This window comes from Petaurus breviceps, unplaced genomic scaffold (assembly GCF_028583685.1).
Source record: "Petaurus breviceps papuanus isolate PSGF00001 unplaced genomic scaffold, PetGlider_PUasm1.0 90574, whole genome shotgun sequence".
Classification (NCBI taxonomy): domain Eukaryota; kingdom Metazoa; phylum Chordata; class Mammalia; order Diprotodontia; family Petauridae; genus Petaurus; species Petaurus breviceps.
Window position 1 is genome coordinate 5,708,702 of NW_027187277.1, and position 27,403 is coordinate 5,736,104.

General features: G+C 37.9%; 1 protein-coding gene across 2 annotated transcripts; it reads right to left on the minus strand.

The window, feature by feature from the left end:
• Positions 1-400: 400 nt before the first annotated feature.
• Positions 401-27,095, minus strand: DYNLT3 (dynein light chain Tctex-type 3). Of its 2 annotated transcripts, XM_069063474.1 has the most exons (6): positions 26,977-27,075; positions 25,919-26,020; positions 12,170-12,211; positions 10,690-10,813; positions 8,465-8,542; positions 401-2,179 (listed from the first exon to the last, which is right to left on the minus strand). In XM_069063474.1, exons 1-6 carry the CDS (start codon positions 27,004-27,006, stop codon positions 2,103-2,105), a joined length of 453 nt encoding a protein of 150 aa, XP_068919575.1. In that variant the 5' UTR covers positions 27,007-27,075; the 3' UTR covers positions 401-2,102. The 2 variants fall into 2 exon arrangements, with proteins under 2 accessions (XP_068919575.1, XP_068919576.1); XM_069063475.1 differs by lacking the exon at positions 25,919-26,020 and having other exon boundaries at positions 26,977-27,095.
• Between the last annotated feature and the right edge of the window lie 308 nt (positions 27,096-27,403).

The following is a 27,403-nucleotide window of genomic DNA, read 5'->3' on the forward strand; positions in this document are numbered from 1 at the left end:
TAATTAAAAGCAAACACAAATCTCATTTACATGTTGGAAAACAATGCCTTTCCTATAAACATAGATTAGGAGAAAATAGCTGCAGAATTCATTTGTACTGAGCTGTTTTGTGTAAAGTTTTAAAGAACAAAAAGAAAAAATAGAAGGGCCTATAATTTTGTACTAATTGAGAGCATAACTTCAACTTAAATCACATGGACATTTAAAATATACGTATATACATACATAAAACATACAAATATGTATACACATATGCATGTATACATACATGTGTCCACACACTTCTGTGTGTGTGTCCATACACACATGATCATTTCTCTCCATTTCCACTGTTGGGTATTTTGTACAATAGTATTATACTTTGTTTTTAATCATACTATGATCATCCAGAAAGCAAAAGTACAGGTAAGGCAAACAATCTTTATTACCTTTTAGCTACAGTAACAGTATCAAGCAAATTCTTTAAAACATGATTTCACAAGGCATATGTTTCTGTGGTTATTTTTTAAGAAACTGAGATTCAATAACATCACTCAATTACACTAGTGCTTTGATCACTCTAATACAATCTTCAAGTGCAAAAAAACCCAGCATCAAAGTAATAGTTATGAGATAAATTCTGATGTACCAAAAGAGGTACACTACTACATTTAAACTGAACTTATCTTTTTTCTAATATTCATCTTAAGCTCTTAAACTGTCCTTGTTATATAGCTAAAATACAAACATGCAAATATCACCACCTTATGCCCCATTAATATTTACTATATTATCACTCAGCCTTTCTTCAAAAATTCAATGTATTAGTTTCACTCTATAGATTCAATCAGTCTTAAAAGATTATTTGCATTTATAACCTCATTTTCTTGCTTAGACAGCAGATTGACTTCGCATTTGGTAGCCCAGCTGTGTGTACTAATTTAAAGTCTTTACTTCTCAATATATTTTACTATATTTCATAAGCCCTGAGTTATTACATAACCTAATGAATGCACACTTTACACTTGTAACTTACTCTACATATTTTAAACATCATATAGGTGACTTACAAATGCTAGTTAATAATCAGAACAATAAATACAACTTACTAGTTATGAAACTAAGAACAAAATTAAATGTGCATATTTATCCTTTCTTTAAATATTTCTCTAAGTCAGGTCCACAATGGTAAATAAAATCTATTTATAGTAAGAACTTGATTTAGCTAACTTTTACATGGCTTCTGTTCATTTTATTTTTCTCTTAAAATTAATTAAATACCACTGTCTTATATGCTCTAAACTGCAGACCAAATGCTTTTATTCCCATGTCCACAACCCAAATTATAAATGCTACAGTTTCCAAACTGGGAGGAAGGCACCAACAATGTGGCAACTAAACAAGATGCTATACATAGTGGGTGATCAACAAATATTTGTTGAACACAGAATGAATGATTTGAAAGACAATTATTATTGAATCAGCATATCTGTTATTATTCTATGATGAACTTTATTGGGCTAGAGAAATCAATCCACCAATATTGTTCAATTGTTAACTTGGAATTTTGAAATAAAAGGCAACAAATCATTAAATAATTATTTTTAAAAAATTAAATCTAGTTATTATATAATAGTACTTGATAAAAAAAGAAAAATATATAATACTTATAGTATCTTGCATGTATAACCAAATGAGGCACTGATGATTATTGAACTAAGAACTTGGGTTAATTTATACAGACTTATGCAGGTAGAATTCTATTTTTCCACCTCAAGAGAAGTTTATCATCACAAGCTTAATTCTTCCTTCTCCCTGGATACGAAGTGCTAATGGAAGGCTGGTGCAAATATAAATATAGTATTTAGACATTTTAATGTCTTATTTTTCTGGATTTGATATTTTTCTAACTAAGCAGATGTTTTTAATTAAAGTACATTTTGAGCTCTAAGGTTACTTAGTTACAATGTTCAACTTTTACTGTTCTGAAGCCAATTGCACACACAATTTGCACACATTTTAGTGCAAAAATAAGATAATTATATAATACTATGAATAGTTTTTTTCAAGAACATTTTGATAATTTCTTATGTTAAAGGCGCTGGTATAATATTTCTGTTTAGCTACAGGATAATAGCAATGGCAAAAACATTGACGATACAGTTCATAGTTTGATTCTCCCATCTTACGGTACAGGTTCCTGAAAAGACAAAATAAAAATAAAATAAAATACCAGAAAACACTAAAATGACAAGGAAATAGATTTTTATCTTTGAATTATTTTAATTGTTTTTTTTTTTAAACTTTAGGCATTTAAAACTCCACAGCTACAAGGGATTAACAGAGGCCAGGATGGCTAGTGGTGTCCATACATAGGAACATTTATACAAAGCACACAAACTGATGACACTGTAGGCTCACTCAGCTGGTTGACTAATTTATACTTATTGAGAAGTAGGTATCTGTGGTATAATTGTTAGATCCCCAAATTTAGAGCCAGAGAATTTAAGTTCAAATCCCATTGACTTAACTTCTTGACCACTTAATGTATCTGGGTATGTTTATTTAATACAGGGGATTGGTCTATGGTTTTTAAGGTCTCCTCCAGCTCTAAAATCCTATGACCTATTAAGAAATATAGGCACATAGTAAATTTTCCATACATTTTAGATCTGTTTTCAGAAAACTTTCCTACCAGCCCTTTTCTTAATCCCAGACTTTTACTCCTGCCCTCATATACCATTGGTATAACTTGGTCTTTAACAAGACTTGACCCAAGTATGTGTTGATGACTCCCTTGTCTACCCATATTAGCTTGTAGCACACTATGTATTTTCCAATAGACAATAATATCAATTCTACTGGACACTGCTAAGTAGAGAGCATAAAACCCCTAATCTCAACTGCAACCACTGTTGAAAACGTTGTATAGGCTCAGATGGTCACTGCTAAGGAAGAAAGGCTCTAGACACAGTTGCCCCATAAAATCTTGTGATTACAATTAAATTTAAATTTCTGATCTAGATCAAATTATGCCTACAAATGTACTACCCACATGAATTTCCAGATGAGAAGGTAAGTGTGACCTAATAATTTTTTTCTGGGGCCCATCCCACTATGATGCCACTGATGAAAGAAAGAGGTACTCCACCGAATGACTGGATTTTGCCTTTTAAAAATATATATATTTTAAAATTTATTTTGTTAAATATTTCCAAATTACATGTAAAATTTTTAAAAATTCATATTTAAAAATATTAAGTTCCAAATTCTCTCCCTCCTGCTCATCTCACCTCTACCTCTTGAGAAAACAAGCAATATATTGATTATACATGTCAAGTCATGCAAAATATTTTCATATTAACAATGCTGCGAAAGAAAACACACACACACACACACAAGAATGAAAGAAAGTGAAAAGGGTGTGCTTCAATCTGCACTCAGAGTTCATCCCTTCTCTCTCTGGAGGTGGAAGGCATTTTTCATCATAAGTCTTCTGGAATTGTCTGGGATCATTATATTGATCGGAGTAGCTAAGTCTTCATGGTCAACTACTATTAAAACACTGCTGTAAAATGTTCTGGTTCTGCTCACTAAACTTTGCATCAGTTCACATAACTTCCCAGGGTTTTCTGAAAACATTCCCTTAGTAATCTCTTAAAGCACAATAGTATTCTATCACAATCAAATACTATAACTTGTTCAGTCATTCCTCAATTGATGGGCATTACCTCAACTTCCAATTCTTTGCCACCAAAAAAGCTGCTATACATATTTTTGTACAAAAGGGTCCTTTTCCTTTGATCTCCTCTAGGACACAGTCCTAGCTGTGGTACTGCTGGTCAAAGGGTATGCAGGATGGCAGCCCTTTGGGAATAGTTCCAAATTGTTCTCCAAAATGGCTGGATCAGTTCACAAACTCTACCAATAGTGCATCAGTGTTTCTGTTTTTGCACATCCCCTCCAGTATTTGTCATTTTCGTTTTTGTCATGTTAGCCAACCTGACAGGTATCAGGTGGTATCTAATTTGTATTTCTCAGATCAACAGTGATTTGGAGCATTTCTTCATATGACTATTGGTAGTTTTGATTTCTCCTTCTGAAAACTGCCTGTTCATATCCTTTTGAGGGAACTGAAGGATTGGAGCAGTAAGTGGTCATGGGATTTGAGTGAACCACACTGACTGCATCTTGTGACTCAATTCCAAAGCTAGTTCAGTTCCCTTTCTTTTTTTTTTTTAAAGCAATTGGGGTTAAGTAACTTGCTCAAGGTTACAGGCCAGTTATTTCTGGGTGTGGTGCTAAGTATCTGAACCCGGGATTCGATCCCCAGGTCATCCCGACACTGGGGCCGGTGCTCTTACTCGCTGAGCCACCTGGCTGCCCCTTCAGTTCCCTTTCTATTCAATTATGGGTCCATTACAATTTCTGTCTCGTGAGAAAACATAATTGAATAATTATTGGAATTATGAGAAAACTTTATCACATTATTTGAACCTAGCCCTGTGTGGCTGGGAAGCTGGACCACCCCTACCTGTTGTTTACAGACTCTTAACTAAGGACTTAGGTCAGGGGTGAGGAACCTGTGGCCCTGAAGCCCTGATCTAGGTTAGGCTGACCAGAAACCAGGTCAGATCCAAAGACTGATGTAAGGAGTTTTCTTGCAATTGTACATCTCAAGCAATCCTTATCTGAAAACTGACTTTATACTGATCAATCAGTTGTTTCTATGTTCCCTTGATTGTTTAAATACTTGGGCAATGTGGAACATCTCTACTTGTTCATTTTCCCCCTCTCAATGAGCAAAATTCCTAAGCTTTTCTCCAATTACAAATCAGATTACCTAATGTTGCATTGTTTCCTTTAAATTAATTTGTCTTATTTGATTGTTTTAATGCATAAAAGTCAGTCTCTCCCTGTATTCAGGGTCTAAACCTAAGCTGAGGAAGGGGACTGGTCCTGATTTGTTAGGCAATTGGCATGCATTGCTTAATAAAACAAAATATTCGGGAGCTTGAAGCTTTGTTTCTTCAGTCAATTCATCTTTCACCCACTACATTCTGACCATTTTGCAACTGGGGAACGGCTTTTATTTTTATTAATTTGACTCAGTTCCCTATATACTTGAGAACCAGGCCTTTATCAGGGGAAATTGCTATAAAAATTCCCCCCAGTTTCTTGCTTTCCTTTTACTTTTGGATGCATTAGTTTTGTCTGTGTAAATACTTTTTATATTTCATGTGATTAAAATTATCCATTTCACTTTCTCTGTTGTTATTAGCTCTTGTTTAGTAATAAACTTCCCTTATCCATAGATCTGACATAAATTTTTCCATGCTTCCTTAACATACTTATGATATCACCTAGATTTTGTCTTTGAAATCCAAAAGGTCTTTGGAGAACTAATTTTTGCAGATATTGGCAAGAAACAGATCTGAGCTATTTTGACAAAAGCAAAGCTTAGTCATAGAGTAAACTACAATGTTTTCTGAACAATGAGTCCGGGTTTAGTTTGGAAATATCCCATTCTAAGAAATCAATTTGTTGAGGGGCTTATATCGACTCTATTAAGGGGTATTCTGTGGATCCCCAACAAATCTGGAACTCTGGAATGGTGCCACATTCTGAAGAATGCCTTGACTGTGAGCAGTTCCTTCTCCCAAGCTGTATTGTTTAGCTTGCTGAAGAAATCAGCGAAAGTGCAAGGTCAAACCCTCGGTACAGTAAAGTTCAACTCAATGACTCAGTCCCTTAAAGCAATCTCTTTGACACACCTCCAAATCCTTGGAAACATATCACTCAAAGAGGACCTAGTACTCTTTGTGGAAAAGAACAGATTTGATTGAAGATGAATATGTGAGGAGGAAGTCAACCACATCCTTGACAAGTTTTTGATAAAGTAGAACCTCTGTGTTGAGGGTAAACTCTGAATTTTCTCAGATGGGCCCCATAACTCTGCACCCTCAGACCTCAACAAGACACCTCTAAGACACCCTCTCTCCTCTGTGACCACTTGAGTTCAGGAGTTCTGAGTTGTAGTGTGGGTAAAGTTGATAGGTGTCTACACTAAGTCTGGCACTATTAGTAAATGGCTGCTGCATTTCCAGCCTGGATGAGATAGGAAAGATTCCATCTCAAAGACCAACAAACTATTTGGGGTTCAATCTGTTTTACGCTTAACAAATGGACTAGGAAGCTAAGGAGAAGGATTCTGCAGTACTGGTCAGTACCAGGTCAGATGTTCCATGTCCCACGTAGCATAATTAGAACAGGAAAATCATTTCTAAGGTGACCACTTCTTGGCTGTCCTTCCCCTCTTATATTTTGTAACAGCTATCCATCTCTTTTTGTTAATGGCGATTGAGTTCACTAATTGTTAGACTTTGCAGATAAAAGCCTTGCAGACTAATGGATTCTAGCAAACTTTTTGGCTATCAGGTAGAACAGGAGAAAGCAGTTCAAACCCATGGCATCTTTTACTGCTGACAGTTGCCTCTTCCACCTAGGTTTAGTCTCTAAGGGGATATCTTTATTATTCAACAGAAACTATATTACATTTTAATCTGGTTCAGGCTGTACTTCTAAGTGAAGCTCACTTTTTTTCCTGGATCTCAGTGTTACTGGGTGTGCAATGGCTGACCCAGTATTATCACCTGAAAAGAGTAGTGGAAAGCTTTCAACACACACTACTGTGTTTAGGACTGTAAGGATACACATAAGTCAGATGCTATCATCAAGGATCAATTCAATCAGCATCTCCTAGTCACTACTAGGATTCTGCTGATCTATTTGGGGTCCAAAAGGTTGAAATTTTGCATCCAAAATGTGAACCTATGACTGTGTAACAACTGGGTATGTGTACCTAAATTCACTGATTCATATGATTCACCTGGAGCCTTAAGGAATCCAAAGTCACAAATTCTTATCACTCACTTTGCACTTTGTGCAAAGAACTGTGGCCAGCTCAGACAGCATTGTGATAACAAGATCCTTAACACATTCACAATCTAGAACCAATAGATGCCTCCTGCTGAGTCACAAGATCACAGATTTCAAGCTAGGAGGGAACTTCGTGGTCACCTGCTCCAGTCGTGTCAAACTCAAATAGAAATGGGAATCCCTGCCAGTAGCACAGACTTAGATAACCACATATTAATATTATCTATGTTACATTGTGCTTTATTTTGTTAAGTATTTCCCAATTACATTTTAATCTGTTTTGGAAGCACTCAGAAAGGTAGTGTGTTTGACACTACCCACATGAAAAATGTAATTAGTGACTGGCCCAAAGTCACACAGACAGTAAGGAGCAGAGGCAGATTCCAGACATTACAAATCAGCTGAGATAAGCTTTAGTTTTCAATATGCTGGATATGAAGTAGTGCCTAATATGCATTCCCTAAGGGGATGAATGAAAAATATTCTAGGCTCAGACAACACGAGTATCCTTTGATGCTATTCAGACTCCAGAACATACTGCTTCCTTTCAGTGTTTCATGAATGCCATCCTCCAAGATTTTCTAAAGCAAAAAGTGATGCTACAAATCACCGACATTCTAATCTATTAAATAAGTCACATTCAATTCATCTAGTAGGCAGGAGCTGAGCTGATATTAAGTATGAAAGCATGACTTGTAAACAAAGTTAGAGGAGGCAGAGCTCTTCAGGCATAATTATGAGCCACAAAGGCATCATCACAGGAATTCCTGAGGTCTACCAAGTACCATCACCATTTCTACCACAATTTTCATAGCTAACTTCCCCTCTTCCTAACCTCCTGAAAGCTCTCGAGAATTTTTCAGTAGCCATGTTTGGGAGAGCACTATAGCAATTCATAGGGCCTTTCAATGGATCAAAGATTTATAGCTAGAAAGGATATTGAGGGCATCTGTTCAAATTCCCTCATTTTACACAGGAGGAAAACCAAGTTCCAGAGAAGGTAAGTGATACAACTAAAGTTACCAAGGCACTGACTAGCAGAACCAAGATTTAAAACTCAGGTCCTGTGACTTCAAACCTAGCACTCTTTCTGCTGCCACTGACAATGAAGCTACTGAGGCCATATTCTCAGAATGAACCACAATCCACCAAGAGTTCACTCCCAGGGTTATGGACCAAGATGTAAAATCTATACCCAAACACTTACAGAAACTCCATTCCCATAGTTCAGGAAGACACTTTCTGAATGGTGATATTGTCTAAGGCAGTGAGTGATCCTGATAGAAAAGTAGTTAAGAGAATGGAATGGATGGAATGAGGCAAAGTCTCAGCTCTGTCCCTATCAATCCTCAGCAAGGCCTGATCAAAGTTAGATAAGAAGAGTCTCACCACGTACAAAAATAATTCTGCACTATGACCCCTTTTAGAATCTTACCACTTTTACATAATATGACAGAACTAGAAAGGAAATGCACTAAGTCACAAAAATGGACTAATTGGTTTTGTATGGATTGTACTTTGACAGAATGTCTTTAAAAGCTCTCACCATCAGATGTGGTATCCCAAAAACATGAGCTGGCTGTGTGTAAACCAGATCCACTCTTCTGCATCACTGCACAAGTAACTAAAAGATAAAGAAAAAAAATGAGTGAGCTCAAAAACAAAGAGAAGATGTGTATGTGAAATCAAAAGTAAAAAAGATAAAAAAAAATTAAGATACATGAAGTTTTCATACCTTTAACAAAGTAATGTTTGATTTCATAGGTATGAAATCTATAAAAATAACGAATAACAGAACAAATAGTGAGTGGATAGAGAAAATAACAAAACACATTAGTTTACTTCAAATATTTTAATACTTCAAAAATCTGTGATTTCTTTGGTATGGATACTCCATCCACCACTGTGTATTGTAATCCCTCTCCAACCCAAAAGATAAACTCCAAGAATTTCTGTGGCCAATGAATGTATCACTGCTTAGCCAACCTAGTAATGAGCCTCTCCACACTTAGCAAAGGTAGATCTTGGATAATTTACAGCTCATTACTAGGCCCAAAATCAAAGCCTTTTTATCTCAATATAAACTGCTAGGATTATTCTTGACTGACATAGCCTTTGATAATGCAGGGCCATTTCCATGTAACATGAGCATAACAGTGCTGAAGACAGCAGTGCTTTTGGAGGCAACAATAGTAAAGGGAAAGTATATGCCTAGTCATAAGACTAAATTAGTTCCATGTGTAGTGAGAGACTGAATTTTTCTGCATAGCCTACAAGAGCAACTGTGAAAAGCCCCATGCAATTTTTTGACTAACTAACTGATTCATTCAACAAACATTAAGTTCAAGGCACAGTGGCGATAGAAATGTAAATGAAGGTAGGTTCTCACTTCAAGAAGTTTGCAATGTAGCAGAGACAATAAGACAGTATAATAATAAGATTCAGAATGTGATAAGAGTTAAAAGAGAGTTATAACTAAATTGCTCTAATGGTTCAGGTGAAGGAGATATACCCAATTAAGAGGGATTACAGAAGGGTACATGAGAAAGGATGGCTTATGAAAAAGAGACCCAAGACTTATAGCTTACACAGAAGGCTAGTACTTTGAACACTGGTAGTAGGAACAAGCAAGTTTCATAAATGAAATTCAACTATGGACCAAATCTTTGCCACCTAATAGTTAACTGAAAGACCGGAGAATATAAGGGACCTTCCAAAAAAGGCATCTAATATGGTGGAACAAAATGTCATGTTTTACAACAGGGAGTCTCCCATCAGAATCATTCAAGATCCCTTGAAAGAAAAACAGCAGAAAGAACTCTTGTTCAATAATGAACATCAGACAAGACATGAAACAGGGAGACTGCTCATCAAAGGTATTCACCACTATGATGGAAGAGATCCAGTCAGTCCAGTGTCCAGTTTGAAAAGGGGTTCCCTGTGGATGGTGAGGTCCTTCAGGTGCTTCTGTTTGTGGATGACGTTGTGGTGATGATATCAAGAAGCAGAACACTGCACAACCTTTTCACTCCCAGAAGTTTCCACAGAGGAGAGACCAAGTGGATGCAGAATGTCTACTGCCCAAAATTCAATATACTTTTGGGTGGCTGATCCACAGAGCTTGTCCACTAGTATGTTTTATCTGGGACAGAGAGTAAAGATGGACAAGTTGGGCCCAGAGTTAAACAGGAGAAAGTGATATGGCTTGCTTTTGGGAAAATGGAAAAACTTCCAATCTCCCCATGAAAGCAAAGTTATCTTTTCAAAAGTAACATTTTTACTAGCGCTATTATATGGCAGTGAAACATGGTACACCACAGCCTCCAAAGAATTAGAGATCAGTATCACAGAAAGGGCAAGAAAGAGGGTCACAGTGGGCATGAGGTTGCAGCACATAACCAATGAGGAACTCCAAGAACAAAAGTAAAGGACTCCATCAAAGAACTGTATGATAGGAAGAGAAGATGGACACATCACACAAGTACAAAAGATGACAACTGAGCAGATTACTTCATTAGTACTCTCATGATGTCAAAAGAAAATGAGGAAAGATTCTGATATGTTGGATACGGTTAAATTTTGGAAGAACACAGACTAGAGTAGAACAGGAGAGGTAGGTATCAGTTAGCTATAATTTGTATTTTTGGAGGAACTCCCGAATCACAAAGATCATAGACCCATTCAAGTCTTTTAGATGGAAGGCTATAAATATTGTAAAAAGTCATGAGTAGCAGAAAGAGTAAAGTAGTGAATACAGAGCCTACTACTTACCTATATATTTATATGTCTTCCCTAACTTTACCAAATGTGTTAAGGACTGCTCCACTATAGCTGCGGTCCACTGGTTGACATTATTCTGATTATAATCCACACCGCCCAATATAGCATCTATACACTAAAAGTACAGAAGAACAAGGATTAAATATTGACTACTGAGGCAAATTATAGTAGAAATAGCAAAATCTTACCCGAAACAAACATTTTTCTAAATAAACTAAACATATTTAACATATATATATGCACAGCTAAGGATCTGAATGGATAGTGCTGGACTTGGAATCAAGTTCTGCCTCAGACACTTACTACCATGTGGCCTTGGGCAAGTCTCTTAACCTTTTAAAGTCTTAGTTCCACTGTTTGTAAAATATCTATAATAATAGTAGCTACCTCACAGGTTATTGTGATCAAATGAGATGACAGATATAAGCATTTTGCAAACATTAAAGCAATATATTTTTATAAATGCTAGCTATCATTGTTATTATTACACACAATGCAGGTTATTACATACATATAACCCATGGTTAAAAAACATTTAAGTAAGTGGTAGACATAAACCCAGGACTTCTGACTCCACGTTCAGCAACTGTTTTTCTCTACAACAGGGTTCTTAACCTTTTTTGTGTAATGATAGTCTAGTGCAGGAGTTAGCTCAGAGCTGCTTTTGTATGGCCCAGGGGTGGGGAAAACTGCAGCCTCAAGGCCACATGTGGCCCTCTTGGTCCTCAAGTAAGGCCCTTTCACTGAGTCCAAGTTTTACAGAACACATCTTTTTATTAAGCATCTCAAGGTCAAAGGTTCCCCACTCCTGGTATGGCCCAAGAGTTAAGAATGGTTTTTAAAATGTAAACTACTCTTAGCTTGTGGACTGTACAAAAAATGGTGGTAGTAATGGTGGTGGTAGTCCTGGCTTAATGAAGCCTATGGACCCTTTTCAGAATGCTTCTAAATGCCTAAAATAAAATGTACAAAACTACAAAGAAAGCCAATTATATCAAAACATAGTTGTCAAAATACAAAAACAAACAACAAACAAAAACAATTTTATGACCCCAGGTAAAGAACTCCTCTTTCTATGGCATGACTAATTTTGCGAAAGTTCATCTCCCTAAAGGATCATAAGTTTCTCTAATAACTTATGAGAAATTTATTACAAATGCAATGTTTCCTACTGTGCCTGTATAAAAAGTCTTTAAAATCCATTTTACCTAAAGGAGATAAGTCTGTTTAAGAAAATAAAAATATGCCTGCCTAGAACTGAGAAAACACCCAAAGCAGGGGACAATACTCAACCAATATACAAATTATAGATGTGCAAACTAAAGTTTACCATGGTGCTTTAGGGAATTCATATAAAAAAATGATGATGTCTTAACACTGATGCTCTCCCCTCTACTAAAAATTAAATCATGACCCTTGAAAATTTCAGTTGGTACAATGCAATGCAACGAACAAAATGCATATAACTTACCTCTTTCACAATATTGTGTGCTTCATCAACATTGAAGCCAATCTGAAAAAAAAAAACACAGAAAATATTTTTCATATAGAATTTTTCATTTATAGGATCAAAGCTATGTAGGCTAAGGGATCTAGGCCTCAGAAACCATCTATTCCAACTCTCTCATTTTACAGATAAAGAAAGTGGGACACAGGGGGTGTTAAATGATTTGGGGAAGGTCATACAGGTAAGAGTCAGAGGTAACATTTGAACCCAGGTCCTCTGATCCAAGTCAATGCACTAGGCATTCCTAAAAAGTTGTGTATAAATTAAACTTTTAAAAACATAACTGTATTTTAAATACTATATCTTAAATACCCTGGATTACTCACACTTTCCTTCAAAAGTCTGCTCAAATGCCACTTTAAAATAAGGCTTTTCTGGTACCCCTTGCCCCTGCCCCATGGGTGCTAGTGTTCCCTACTCCCAAAATCAAATGTAGCCAAGATCAGAAGAAAAGCAGAAAACTGGGGGGAAAATGTATAGACAGTTTCTCAGTTAAAGGTCTCATAACTCAAATATATAAGCAGCTTTGTCAATTCTTTGAGAATAAAAGTCATTCTCCAATTGATAGTCAAATTATAGGAACAGGCAGTTTTCTGATGATGAAATCAAAACAATTTATAGTCATATGAAAAAATGCTCTAAATCATTATTGATTAGAGAAAGGCAAATTAAAATAACCTTGAGCTATCATCTTACACCTATCAGATTGGCTAAATGATAGAAGGGGAAAGTAACAAATGTTGGAGGGTATGTGTAAAAATTGGGACACTAACTCACTGTTGGTGGAAATGTGACCTACTCCAACTATTTTAGAGAGTAATTTGGAATTATGCTTATTTAGAGAGTTATAAAATTGCCTATACCGTTTGTCCCAGCAATGACACTATTAGTCTGCTTCCCAATATGAATAGGAAAAAGAAAAAGAAGGTATATGTTCTAACACATGGATAGCACCTCTCTTTGTGGTGGCAAAGAACTGGAAAATACAAGGATGTTCATCAACTGCGAAATAGCTTAAAAAGCTGTGGCATAGGATCATGATGGAATACTACTGTGCTATAAGAAATGATAAGTTCGATGATTTTAGAAAAACATGGAAAGAATTGTACAAAATAATGAATAACAAAACAAGCAGAACCGAGAGAATATTGTATACAGTAATAGAAATGTTGTTTTAAGAATTTAAATTGATCAAGTCATTTTGACCATTACAAATACCCAAATTAACTAGAAAGGACCTATGAAGGAAGATCTGCATCCAGAGAAAGAACTAATAAACATAAGTAGCCATAGTATATATTTACACATGTGTATACATATGTGTATATACACATATGTACACACATTTGTGTCTAATAGCTATTTCTAGGGCAGTGGAGGAGGGAGGGAAAAAAAGAAAGTTTCATAACTTTTTTATATATTTAAAAGGAAAAGCAAGTTGTACATAGTATTTGCAGTTTCATCTGCAAAAATTAAAATTTAAAAAGTTTCTTTCAAAAAAATAAACATAAGGCCTTTCCTGATACACCCCAGGTGCTAGTGTTCCCTACTCCCAAAATTATGTCGTATTTATTTACATATGTATATGCTGTTTCCCTTGATATAGTGCAAGCTCTTTGGGATGGGGATTATTTCATTTTTAGTTTTTGTATCCTCAGATAGCACAATGCCCAGCACATATTAAATAATGAAATTTGACTAAGTAAAGGAGCTTCTTGTGGTAAATGCTTTTGTAAAGCAAAAGATCATTTTAAAACATGAAAAAACCTCATTTTATCTGTTTAATAAGTTCAAACACTTGTGTATTGTATTTTTTCAAAGCAAGGCGATTCTCAAAAAAGAAGTGAAAGACCTTCACAGTTTAAGTGTGCCACATTTTATGCCATAAGTGTATTCTAAACAAATAGTATGATGGATTGTTTTGGGTATTAAATAATCCTGAGGTTCTACAGAAGAGATAGACAACTGATAGCAAAAGTCACCATCGTTCATGTTTATGTATTCTATGTATGTGGGAATCTGGAGTTTGAGTACCTGCCCAAGTCACAGAGCAGATTCAATGCCTATTATAGAGGAAATATTGGTCCTTCTCACAGACACAAAATAAGCTTATGACCCCAGGTCAAGATCCCCTACTCTATGACATAATTTTGGGAAAGCACAAATCCTTAGGCAGGGGTGGAGAACCTGTGGCCTCAAGACCACATATGGTCCTCTAGGTCCTCAAGCGTGGCCCTCTGACTTAAATCCAAACTTCACAGAACAAATCCCCTTAATAAAAGGATTTGTTCTGTAAAACTTGGATTCAGTCAAAAGGTCACACCCAAGGACCTAGAAGGCCACATGGTTCCCCACCCCTGTCCTAGAGGATCATAAGTAACTTGTATCTATACAAAAGTGGACAAAATGGAATAATCAGGTTGTCTCCAAAAATCTAATGTCAAAAACATCAGTATCTTTCTTTAATCATACACACACAATCAGGTCTTTAAGCTTTTAAGGAATTTAAACATGAACTGATTATTATTTAGAACTGATCAAAGGTTCACTTGAGACCTTTAATATCTGAAAGGGAAGAGAATCTTAAAGGAGTAGCAGAAAGATAAACATCATTTTTGAAAATTTTAAATTGAACTAAATATAACTATTTTTTCTACCTTCTCAGTGGGGAAAAACAAGAAAAACAAAACCCTCTTAACAAATATTCATAGTCAAGTAAAATTAATGCCTGAATTGGTCTTGTCCAAAAAACACTATGTCTAAACCTGCATCATCTCTCTGTCAGCAAGTGGGTAACATGGAATTGTGGTTGGTCATTGAACTGACTGGAGTTTTTAAGCCTTTCAAAGTTCTTTTTCTTTATAACACTACTGCTACTACATCAATTGTCATCCTGGTTCCACTCAATTCACTCCTCATTAGTTCATCGAAGTCCTTCCAGGTTTCTCTCAAACCACACCCTTCAACATTTCTTAGAGTATAATAGGATTCCATTGCATTCCTATACAATAATTTGTTCAGCAATTCCTCAATTGGTAGGCATCCCCTTAGTTTCCAGTTCTTTGCCACCATAAAAAGCTACTATATTTTTGTAACTAAATATGAGTCCCTTTGAAAGGTGATTATCTTCAGAATTTTATAGCATGGTAAGCTTTTAAAGTCAGATACTCTTTTTTCCCTGGTGTATGTGTGCGCGCGCGTGTGTGTGTATGTGCTGTGTGAGCATGCTATGTATGAATGTATGTATGTAAAGGACAGAGGTGGGGGTGGTGATTCTAAAAATAATCCAAGCAGGAGGTAGTAATAATCTAGGTCTCTGGAAATTGTTAAAGCAGCAGCACACAGTGACTATCTCATATGACAGAACAAAGAATACAAAATAATAATTATATATTTTTATTATAATTAACATAATTTGCCAATATCTGGAAATAAATCATCAAATAAGGCAAAAACATATATGGAGGCATTTCTTCTCCTTTAGAAAGGAATAACTGTTTATAAAAGATAAATGGTTGAAGAACATAAACAGAGGTCTCAAATGAAAAAAAAATCCAAGCTTTCAATAACTCTATGAAGATATGCTCCAAATTGCTAATTAAAGAAATGCAAAATAAAACAACTCAAGTTCCACATTACACCCTCATATTGGCAAATATGGTAGAAAAGGAAAGTGACATTTTTTGGAAATATTATCGAGAAAACAAGCAAACAAATGCAGTATTGGTGGAGCTGTGAACTGGTCTAGCCATTCTATAAAGTAATTTGGAACGATGTCCTTAAATTCACCAAACTGCAAAATCTAACAATATCATTACTACCTCTGTATCCCAGAGGCCAAGGAAAGAGGAAAAGGATCCATACACATAAATATTTATAGCAGCTCTTTAGAAACTAAGGGAGTGCTCATCAACTGGGGGAATAGTTAAACAATTAGTCGGTATGAATGCATTATGACAGTGTAGTATTATAAAAATTGATGAAAGGCATGGTTTCAGAGAAACCTGGAAAGATTTGGATAGACTGATGAGAGTAAAGTGAGCAGTACCTGAACAAACCTTCTATACAGTAACAATAACACAAAGAAAAAGAACTTTAGACAAATTGACTTGACTAACACAACGGCCAACCTAGTTCCAGAGAATTAATGATGGAACATGTTACTCACTGCCTGACAGAAACTCAATATGCAGATGGACTAAAGAAAGATTTACTTTTTGGGGGCACAGCCAATGGAGTAATTTATTTTGCTTGACTATGTACTGTTAAGGTCTTTGTTTTTCTTTATTATTTCAAGTGGGTGGATGAGAGACTGAGGGGTATAGGGATGCAAAAAAAAGAAAGTAACTGAAGTATCTTTTAAAAAGAAAAATGCAGAGAAGTAAACAGAAAGCCAGAAAGAAGCACAGACAAACAAGATAGTTATGAAAGCTACAGTTTGAATTCATTATATACTTAAAAAGGAAAGCAAGCTGTACATTACCGTATATATCTGCAGTTTCATGGACTTTCCTCTTTTTCTGTTCTATTATCTAGAAATGCCCATTTTAGTTGTTTTTGTTTAAACTCAAAATCAGAATATATATATATATATTTTTTTTAAATTGCAATTTTAGACATGGCACATGTGTGGATTTAAGCCTGTTTATTACTAAGATTGCATTTTGTCCTTTTTTTTTATTTAACAGAGAGGTAGGAGCTAGTCTAGGCAACGCAGTGGATAGAGCTGAGTTCAAATTTGACCTCAGACACTTAACAGTAGTGTAACTCTGGGCAAGTCACTTAACCCTTTTTGCTCCAGTTTCCTTTTCTGTAAAATGAGCTGGAGAAGGAAAAAGGCAAACCACTCCACTTATCTTTGCCAAGAAAACCCTAAATTGGGTCACCAAGAATCAGACATGGCTGAAAAATGACTGAACAACAAGGAACTAATTAGTGTAAGTGTTGCCAAAAAGAAAAATAGGACACTGCTGAATTTTTTAAAATGCACAGAAGGGGAAGAGAAAAAAGTTCAGAGGAAAAAACAGATAAGCTGTCAGTCAGCCAACAAGCATTTAATAAGTACTTACTACGAGGAAAGCAGACTGGACTACAGAGAGATGAAGTAGGGAGATCAATAAGAAGGTGTAATACCAGCTTTAAAATTTACACACTGATCTTTTTTTTTTTTTAAAGTAAGCTACAATCAATAGAGGTGTGGCTTCATATCCTCTCTGTACGGGAATGTTCTTTCTCAGTCTCTAACTCTCATGTTTGTTAAATTAGCAGTGTTTATTTTTAGAAATGAATTATAGAAAACTATAGTGTGTAATCTATGGTACTAGATGGGAAATGTTCCCTTCATTGATTCCCTGCACACTCTTAACATGATACAGTGAATATATTCTGAAATACCTAACTGGAAATTAATTTCACTGACAAAATTCTACAGTTAGCTAAATGAAAAAACACACTATTCAACAAAACAAAGAATACTTTTCTCAAACTAAGATTTTTTATTTACTACAAAATAATTAGTTTGATCAACTTTGATCAAATCTCTTTCAAAGCAGCAGTCAAATAGAAAGATATTTATTAAGTATCTTATGTGACCATCTGTAAATGAGCGTAGGAAGAATTAAAAAAAAATCAAACCTGTCTGTATTCAATCAATAAACATTTATTAAGCTGTTTATTTACTGTGTTCCTGGTACTGCACCAAGCAGGGAGTGGGGTTACATAGAACAAAAGAAAAAGACTAGCCCCCTGCCCTCAAGGAGCCTATGTTCTACAGTAAGAAGCATATCATTATTATCACGTTGCAAGACACGACTTACATAAATGATTTATTAAAACATTATGAGGAGGGCGGAGCCAAGATGGCGGAGCAGAAGCACGACCTTCCCGCAGCTCCGGCTTCCACCCTCCCCAATCCATGTAAAAAGGGCCTCTAAACAAACTTTGGAGCTGCACAACCCACAAAATGACAGAGAAGCTAACCTCCCGCTGAGGACGGCCTGGCAGGCTGGTAGGAATCCAGCACAGCACCCTGGGAGCCAAGGCCAGCCCCACGCCCAGGCTTTGGCCCCAGGGCGGGCCTGACCAGCTGCTGGCCAGAGGGACTCCAGATCAGCAGCAGCTGTGGCCATTTCCAGATTTATCAACACATAGACACAAAGGACAAAGTGAGAGGTCAGTACCGTCTGGACTTTGGGACCAGTAAGTGGGAGTGCATGGCTTTTACCCCCAGGGCGAAAAGCCACCTGAGACACCAGCACTGCCAGCCAGCGCCATGTGGCAGCTTCAGCTGTTGGCCTACAGAGTGTAGGGGGACCAAGCACCAGTCTGAGGGGTAACTGCTCTTGCTTTAACCTGCTTGGATCTGGATTGCAGTCTAGGGTGGAGGTTCTGGGGTGTGTGTGCAGCTTGCCAGAGCATGTGGAGACCTCAGAGAGGGCACCCATCTAAAACCTCCGGCAGCTGAGAAAACCCCAGCGTTTGGGACGAAAGCTCCCCTGTCTGGTGGCAGAGTCCTACTGTGGCAAAAAGCCCATAAGTCAGGTAATTGAGTGGCAAAATGAGCAGGCAAAGGAAACAAAGCAGACAGAAGATTCCAACATTACACTCCTATTTTGGGGACAAAAAGGAGCAAAGCATGAACAGGAGGAAGACAGTGAAGTCAGAACAGCTGCACCAAAAGCTAAATACAAGCTGGTTACAGGCCACAGAGGACCTTAAGAAAGATTTTGAAAACCAAATAAGAGAAGTGGTGAAAAAATTGGGAAGAGAAATGAGAACAATGCAAAAAAATTATGAAATGAGAGTCAACAACTTGACCGAGGAAAATAATACTTTAAAAAACAGACTGACTCAAATGGCAAAGGAAGCCCAAAAAGGCAATGAGGAGAATGCCTTAAAAAGCTGAATTTACCAGATAGAAAAAGAATCTCAAAAACTCAATGAGGAGAATCATGGCTTCAGAATTAGATTGGAGCAAATGGAAGCTAATGACTTTGAGAAATCAAGATGCTGTTAAACAGATCCAAACAAATGAAAGAATAGAAGGCAAGGTGAAATATCTCATGGGAAAAACCACTGACCTGGAAAATAGATCCAGGAGAGATAATTTAAAAATTATTGGAGTATCTGAAAGCCATGACCAAAGTAAGAACCTAGAAATCATCCTCCAGGAAGTTCTCAAAGAAAACTGCCCTGATGTTTTAGTACCAGAGGGCAAAATAGAGGTTGAAAGAATCCACTGATCACCTCCTGAAAAAGATCCCCAAAAGAAAACTCCTAGGGGTGGCTGGGTGGTGCAGTGAGTAGAGCACTGGCCCTGGAGTCAGGAGGACCTGAGTTTAAATTCGGCCTCAGATACTGAACACTTACTAGCCATGTGACCTTGGGCAAGTCACTTAACCCCAATTGCCCTGCCGTCCCCCCCCAAAAAGTACAAATTAAAAAAAAAGTAATTATAAAAAAGAAAACTCCTAGGAATATTATAGCCAGGTTCCAGAATTCCCAGATTAAGGAGAGAATATTACAAGCAACCTGGAAGAAACAATTTGAATATTGTGGAAACACAATCAGGATAACCCAGGATCTGGCAGCTTCTACACTGAGGGATCGAAGGGCTTGGAATATGATATCCTGGAGGGCAAAGGGGCTGGGATTAAAACCAAGAGTCACCTACCCAGCAAAACTGAGTATCATGTTTCAGGGGAAATTATGGTCATTCAGTGGAATAAAGGACTTTCAACCATTCTTGCTGAAAAAACCAGAGTTGAATAGAAAATTTGACATTCAGATACAAGAAGCAAGAGAAGCATGAGAAGGTAAACAGGGAAAAGAAATCATAAGGAACTTATCAAAGTTGAACTATTAACATTCCTACATGGAAAAACAATAATTGTAACTTACGAAACTTTTCTCAGTAGTTGAAGGGATTAGAAATATATATATATATATTTGTCTATATATGAGGGTTTATGGGCATATGAATACACATGTGAATGTATATATATGTTTACAGGTATACATAGATAGAGGGCACAGGACCAATTTAACAGGAAGGAATGATACTTAAAAGGTGAAATTAAGAGGTGAGAGGAATATAATGAGAGGAGATGGGGAGAGACAGATTGGGGTAAACTATCTCATACAGAAGAGGCAAGGGAAAATGGTTACAATGGAGGGGAAGAATAGGAAGGCAAAAGGGAATGGGTCAACCTTATTCCCATTGAATTTGGCTTGAGGAGGGAGTGAAATACACACTAAATAGGGTATCTCACCCTCCAGGAGAATAGGGGGGGAAGGGGATGAGAGGGGGGATGATAGAAGGGAGGGTAGGCTGGAGGGGAGGGAAGTTGGAAGCTAGGGGAAAAACGGGGAGAAAATTTGTAACTCAAAATCTAGCGGAAACGAATTATGTAAATCAGAAGTTAATAAAGCATTAAAAAAAAAAACATTATGAGAATACAAATCTGCCCCTATCTGGCTGTATAACCTTGAACAAATCGATTATTCAATTTTCTTCTCTGGGTTTTACTTGCTTTAACTATAAAATAAGGCTGTTGAGCTACATAATCTTTAATGTCCCTTCTAACCCCAATAATCTATAAGATATTTAAAGTACTACCAGGGGTGGAGAACCTTCGGCCTTGGACTCAGTCAAAGAGCTGCACTGGAGGACCTAGGGGGGCACGTGTGGCCTTGAGGCCAAAGGTCCCCACCCCTGTAAACTACCTGGCACAGCCTAGAGCAGCTTATTGGAGAGTGATCCAGGTGGGTGAAAGAGAACTCTATGGAGTAAGGCTTTTAAGGAAAGGCAGTATCAAGGTCATCATAACTGGAATTCATTTACATACCACTTCAAAGGTTGCCTAGTCCCCTGTGGCCAAGTACTATTACTAATCCTATTTTACAGATTGGGAAACTGAGATTCAGAGAGGTTATCTGCTTTGCCAATGGTTGGAAATTTCAAGCCAGGTCTTTCTGCCTCTCAGTTGGGCACTCCATCCATCAGTGTTATGCCGGGGGGGCCTTTGAGCCCTGGTGTAGAGAATAACTGCAAGGATAAAAAAGAGGAGTTCAGAAAGAACCTAAAAGTCTATTGGTCAGTCAGGACACCAGGACAAAGGGCTATTGTTTAGGGGTGACAGAAAATAAAGCTAGATAGGTCAGGTGACAAGAACTATATTACAGCAGTCTCGAAGGCCGGGATAAGAGATGTATACTTGATACAATAAGGAGCTATTATACTACCTTGAAGATAAGGCCCCTCTTCCTATTGCTTACAATCCAACAAACACAATAGGAAAAGCTCCAGTACAAGTAAAAGGGATGGGTGTGCTAGTAACAGGAACGAGACAAAGGTGGGAAATGGACAAGATATTAAAAACACACAGGCTACAGCTATAATAATGAAACGCCCCTGGTTTGGGAGAATGAGAAAAGGAATGAAGGAAGGGGTACTGCTTAGCCTGGTCAATATTCCATAAAGAACTTTACTTCAAACTTCTCAACAACATAATTATTCTGTTAGGGTCCCACCAGTCCCAATAAGGAACAAAAGAAAATGTGAAAGTATGAGAGCTTATGATTCTTAAAGTAAGCACATGGTTTTCTTCAAGTATCCTAAGCTTTCATGTGAAGACTGCCTACATGTGTTCTGTTTAGCTCTAGGGGGCAGAACAAGGAGCAATAAGTAAAAAGTTGCAGAAAGACAGATTTAGACTAGACCTAAGGAAAAACTTAATGATCAGGGCTATGCCAGAGTGGAACAGGGTATCTTAAAGGTCACTGATGGCCCCTCCCTGAAGCTGTCAGTGATACTGTATTAGTATTCCTAGTTAGGTATAAGTTGTACTACTACATAATAACTAACACTTATAATATAGAAATTGAAGGCTTCATTTTTTACTAGCTTTAGTGAGAAAGGTATTGCAAGTATCATTTTAGGATCAGTGAGGTTAACTGGCATTCGCTAAGGCCATGTAACTGGTATTCAAATTCAGATTTTCTTTTTTGCCTTCAAGTCTAGTACTTTTACACCACAACATACTGTCCCCAGGTAGCTTCTGGTCAGGGGTTCTACACCATCATCATGACAGATGCCCAGGGTACGAAGAGTGGAAATTGAAAAGGGAATACTCATAGGTAACAATATCCTGCAGATGTTTCTATCTACTGACTGATCCTAAGCCCTGAAAAATTGCAGAGCTTCCTATATGAGGCTGATAAACACTCAAAGAAGCATGGTGTAAAATCCACAAGAAAAATTAAGTAAATAAAAGATGATATAGGAGTCTGCCTACTCAAGACACCCTCAGGATCTAGATCAATACATCTGCAAAACATTAAAAAAAAAAGTCTTTAATAAATTAAGAGGGGCAGCTAGATGGCACACTGAATAGAGCACCAGCCCTGGAGTCAGGAGGACCCGAGTTCAAATACAGCCTCAGACACTTGACATACTTGGGGCGGCCAGGTAGCACAGCAAGTAAGAGATGACCTGGAGATCGAATCCCGGGCTCAGACACTTAGCACCCACCCAGAAACACCTGGCTGTGTAACCTTGAGGAAGTTACTTAACCCCAATTGCTTAGGGGTGGCCAGGTGGCTCAGTGAGTAAGAGCACCGGTGTCAGGATGACCTGGAGATTGAATCCCAGGCTCAGATACTCAGCACCATACCCAGAAATAACTGGCCATGTAACCTTGAGCAAGTTACTTAACCCTGATTGCTAAAAAAAATAAATAAATAAATTAAGAGACATTAATTACTCATGATAGGGCTATAATAGGCCAAAATTATTATTTTTTAATCAAATGCTTTATTAACTTCTAGTTTACATCATTCATTTCTGCAAGATTTTGAGTTACAGGAGCGGCTAGGTGGCGCAGTGAATAGAGCACCAGCCCTGGAGTCAGGAGGACCTGAGTTCAAATTTGGCCTCAGACACTTAACACAAAACCTAGCTGTGTGACCTTGGGCAAGTTACTTAACCCCAATTGCCCTCCAAAAAGCAAAAAAAAAATTTTTGAGTTACAAATTTTCTCCCCATTTTTCCCCTACCCAACCACCCCAAAATAGCAATCCCACTGGATATCCCCTTCTCCAATCTGCTCTCTCCCGTACCCCCTCCGACTTTCCAGTAGGGCACAGGGGATCTCTATGCCCCAGTGCCTGTATGTCTTATTTCCCAGTTACATGTAAAATAATATTAATAATAGAATATATATATATATATATATATATATATATATATATATATATATATATATATATATTGAACATTTGATTTTAAAACTTTGAATTCCAGATTCATTTCCTTCTTCCCTTGTCACCCACCCTTACTGGGAAGATAGGCAATTCAGTATAGGTTGTACATATGTAGCTATGCAAAACATTTCCATTGTGGATATATTGCAAAAGACTAACTATATTTCCGTCCGTCCTCCCCACCTCCTACTTGCTCTATTCTCTATTTTGATCCTGTCCCTTTCCAAAAGTGGGTGCTTCCAACTGCCCTCCCTTCCATCATCCCCCCTCTCATCCCCTTCCCCCCTACTCTCCTGTAGGGTGAGATACCCTATTTAGTGCTTATGTCATTTCCTCCCTAAGCCAAATTCAATGAGAATAAGGTTGACCCATTCCCTTTTGTCTTCCTGTTCTTCCCCTCCAAATAGGCCAAAATTATTATACACAAACTAAATTTATTTAAAGATGAAAAGATTTGATCTTAGTTTCAAAAAGACAAGTTGATCAATAGAACAGATTAGATAAACAAGACCCAAAAGAAATTAAACAGAGTAGCAATGTGCTGATAAATCCAAAAATTGCCTTTCCAACATGACAAAAATTGCTGGAAAAACTGGAAAGGATTGGCAGAAATTAAGTTGACATCTTGGCCATATACCACAATAAACTCCAAACATATGCATTACCTAAATATAAAAGATCATGTCATAAAAACAATTTCAAGGACAAAGGATGGAGATACCTTTCACAATAATGTAGGGGAAGAATTTTCTACATAAAGAAGAGATAAGAATCATCATAAGAAAAAACAGACAATCCTGATTTTGTATAATTAAAAGCTCCTATACACAAACCATCAGATAGGCAAAGAGGACAAAAATGGAAAATAACAGTTGTGGGCAGGAGGTATTTGAAGACTACAACCACTCTGGAAAACTATTTGGGATTATACCTTCCAAATCATAAAGTTATACCCACACTTTGATCCAGTTACTTCTATTAGTCAAGTTCCCCAAGAAGTTCAAGAACAGAGTGAAAGGACTCATATGTAAAAGAATACCATACTTCTTGTTGTAGTAACTGGAAACCAAATAGATGCCCATCAATTGGGGAACAAATTATATGAGAATAATGGAATTTTACTGCATAACTGAAGGATAAAATACAATGGATTCAGAGAAATATGAAAAGAGTTGTATTTACTGATACAAAATGACATGCAAATACAGACAACAATTCATAATCATAAAACAATTCAATAATTACTGAAGAAAAAACTACTTTGAAAGACCTCAGAATTCTAAACAAAATACCAACTAATCATAATTTCAAAAGACTGACTTTTTTGCTGGACTTTTCACATGTTACAAGGGAGAGCTATTACTGGAGTCCGGTGGGCAAAGATGGGTTTAGTGGGCAATGACAGACACTGGTGAAGTGCTTTTAATGACCCCCAAGGTTCTCCCTGAAGCAAAAACCCATTTTTAAATACCAAAATTCTGCTGGTTACACAAGGCACAGTAAGCTAGCTAGTCTCTAAAAAATTAAATGTGTGGGTGACCAAAAAGGTAATAGAGAGTGAATAGTGGGTATAACTAAGTACATTCATTAACAATTAAGAGTTGTGCAAAAGAAGTGGTATAATGGTTATTATCAATATACATAAATGGAAAAGATGGGTCAAACATGTAGTCACAGTGAAGGATAATTGATGGAAAGCCCACATACCCTACTGGCATCCTCTCATTGTCAAGAAATAAAAAGGAGGGCTCTTAGTACACTGGGTGGATTTATGGAGGATTTATGGGAGGAAAGGGATGAGAGTCACACAGTATAAGACCTAAAAAAAGGCTGTTATTTGCACAGTTGCAATAAGTATCCACGTGGATTGGATGGCAGATAGTTTAAAGTAAATATTATGGATGGTCTTGTTATTTCAGTTATTACTGCCGTTATAAACTGCTAGTAATTTCTAACTGCTATAAACCAGTTAGAAAACTTGTAGCTGCTTTATGTGATTTGTTAAAATCATTAATTATAATAACAAGTTTCAAATAATCAAGGGGCTTTAAAGGAATAAAACAAATATAAAAAGTCTGAAATTTTAAAAATAATGACTCTAGGTAATGTAAATGATTTGGTAAATTACCCAGTCCAAAATACAGGAGATCTGTTTCTACCTCAATAGATCAACAAGTATTTAAATTGCTGCTAGCTAAATAAGTGTTCAGAAGTGCACAATTAATACTTTGTTAGTTCAGCGTAAACAAGTGAACAAACACTGAAATTGTATAATTCACTGAACACCTTTTTGAAGAGTTATGTGTGGATTAAAGGGTTTAAAAATCTTTAAGTACACCGCAGAGTTCAACAACAAAAATGGATAGAATAAAACTACTTTAGACCCAAGTGAGTTTAGAAAGGCTTGATATTTCAATTTCTATGTTACAGTTTTCGAAGTTAAGATCACACCTGCTTAATTATAAAAGTGGCCTGTTGTGGGTCAGTCATGTCCAAGTCTTCCTGACCTCTCGGGTTTTCTTGGCAAAGAAGCTGGAGTGGTTTGCCATTTACCTTTGAGGAAAATGAGGTAAAAGGATGAAGTGACTTGCTCAGGGTCACACAGCTGCTGTCTGAGGCCACATTTGAACTTAAATTTTCCACTATCCACTTCCCCATCTAGCTGCCCAAGAAAGTGGTCTACAGAGTTCAAACAAATGCCACTTTAAATCTCAGTGATGAAAGCCTGCAATACTCATGCTTCATGGTACAAGCATGCCAACAAACCAAAACTCAAATGTCAAGGAAACATGTTTAAAGGAAACTCGTTTAAATAAAAAAATCCAAACTTAAAAAGTGGGAGTCGGGACCTACTCCAGAACCTTTTCTCCCCGATTTCTAAAACTCAAATCTGTATAAGAGTAAGTACGATTACCTCGAAAAAAGGATTTAAAAAAAAAAAAAGGGATAAGTCTCCATGGGGAAGCTCGCACACCCTGGGCCGGTCCTAGGACACCCAGGTGCAAGCGGAGCTGCCTCCACGCCCATCGTCCCCAAGCCAAACTTTGGGCACCAAACCACGACCCACCCAGGGTCAGAACTGCACCCCTTGGGCTGTCCAGTGCCCCCACACGCCTGCGTCAAGAGGAAGCTACTTGGGGAGGAGGGAGAGGAGACGGAGAGAAGGTCTGGGTGCCGGGGTGCTGGAGCAGATCAGGCACCGACCACGCCCTGCCGCAGGGGAACAGGGCGACCGGAAGGAGAGCAGCTCTCCCCTCCCCCGCCCCCCGCCCGTGACTATAGCAGTCCTAGAGCCCCTCGAGCGCCCCTCCCCCACCGAGCACGCGGTCCCCGCGAGGCGCGCCCCCAGCCCCGCCGACCCAGCCCAGCTCCCCGACCCCCTCAGAACACACAATGGGGCCAGTCCGAAAAGAGGAATGGAACCGGGTCGCGAAGGGGAAGAACAACAGGCGGCGCCCCCACGGGATGACGGAGGGGAGCAAAGACCCCGGAGTGGGGAGGGGCGGTACCTCTTCATGGTGGGGCTGATATTCCTCCATGGCGGCGGCTGCTCTTCCTGAGGGCGGGGCTTTAGGGCGCGAGGCCTCCTTCCGGCGTGCTGATTGGCCTCCAGGACAGGCCCCGCCTCCTCCACATCGCACGGGCTTCTCCTCCCGCCCCTCCCCAGCCCCGCCCCCAGGCCATGCCTCTGGTTGGCTTAGGGCGGCTCTGTAGTGGTGGAGAGGGGTGTTGGAGTTCTAAAATGGGAGAACTGGGAGGGCTACTGATATCGACAAAATCAAGTCAAGAATCACTCATTAAATGCCTGCTGTGTGCCAGGGCACTATGCCAAGTGATGGGGGTACAAAGAAAGACAAAACAATCCCTGACCTCCAGAAGCTTACAAGCTAATGAAAGAGTGAGCATCAAGCAGTCAATCGGTAAACACTCATTAAA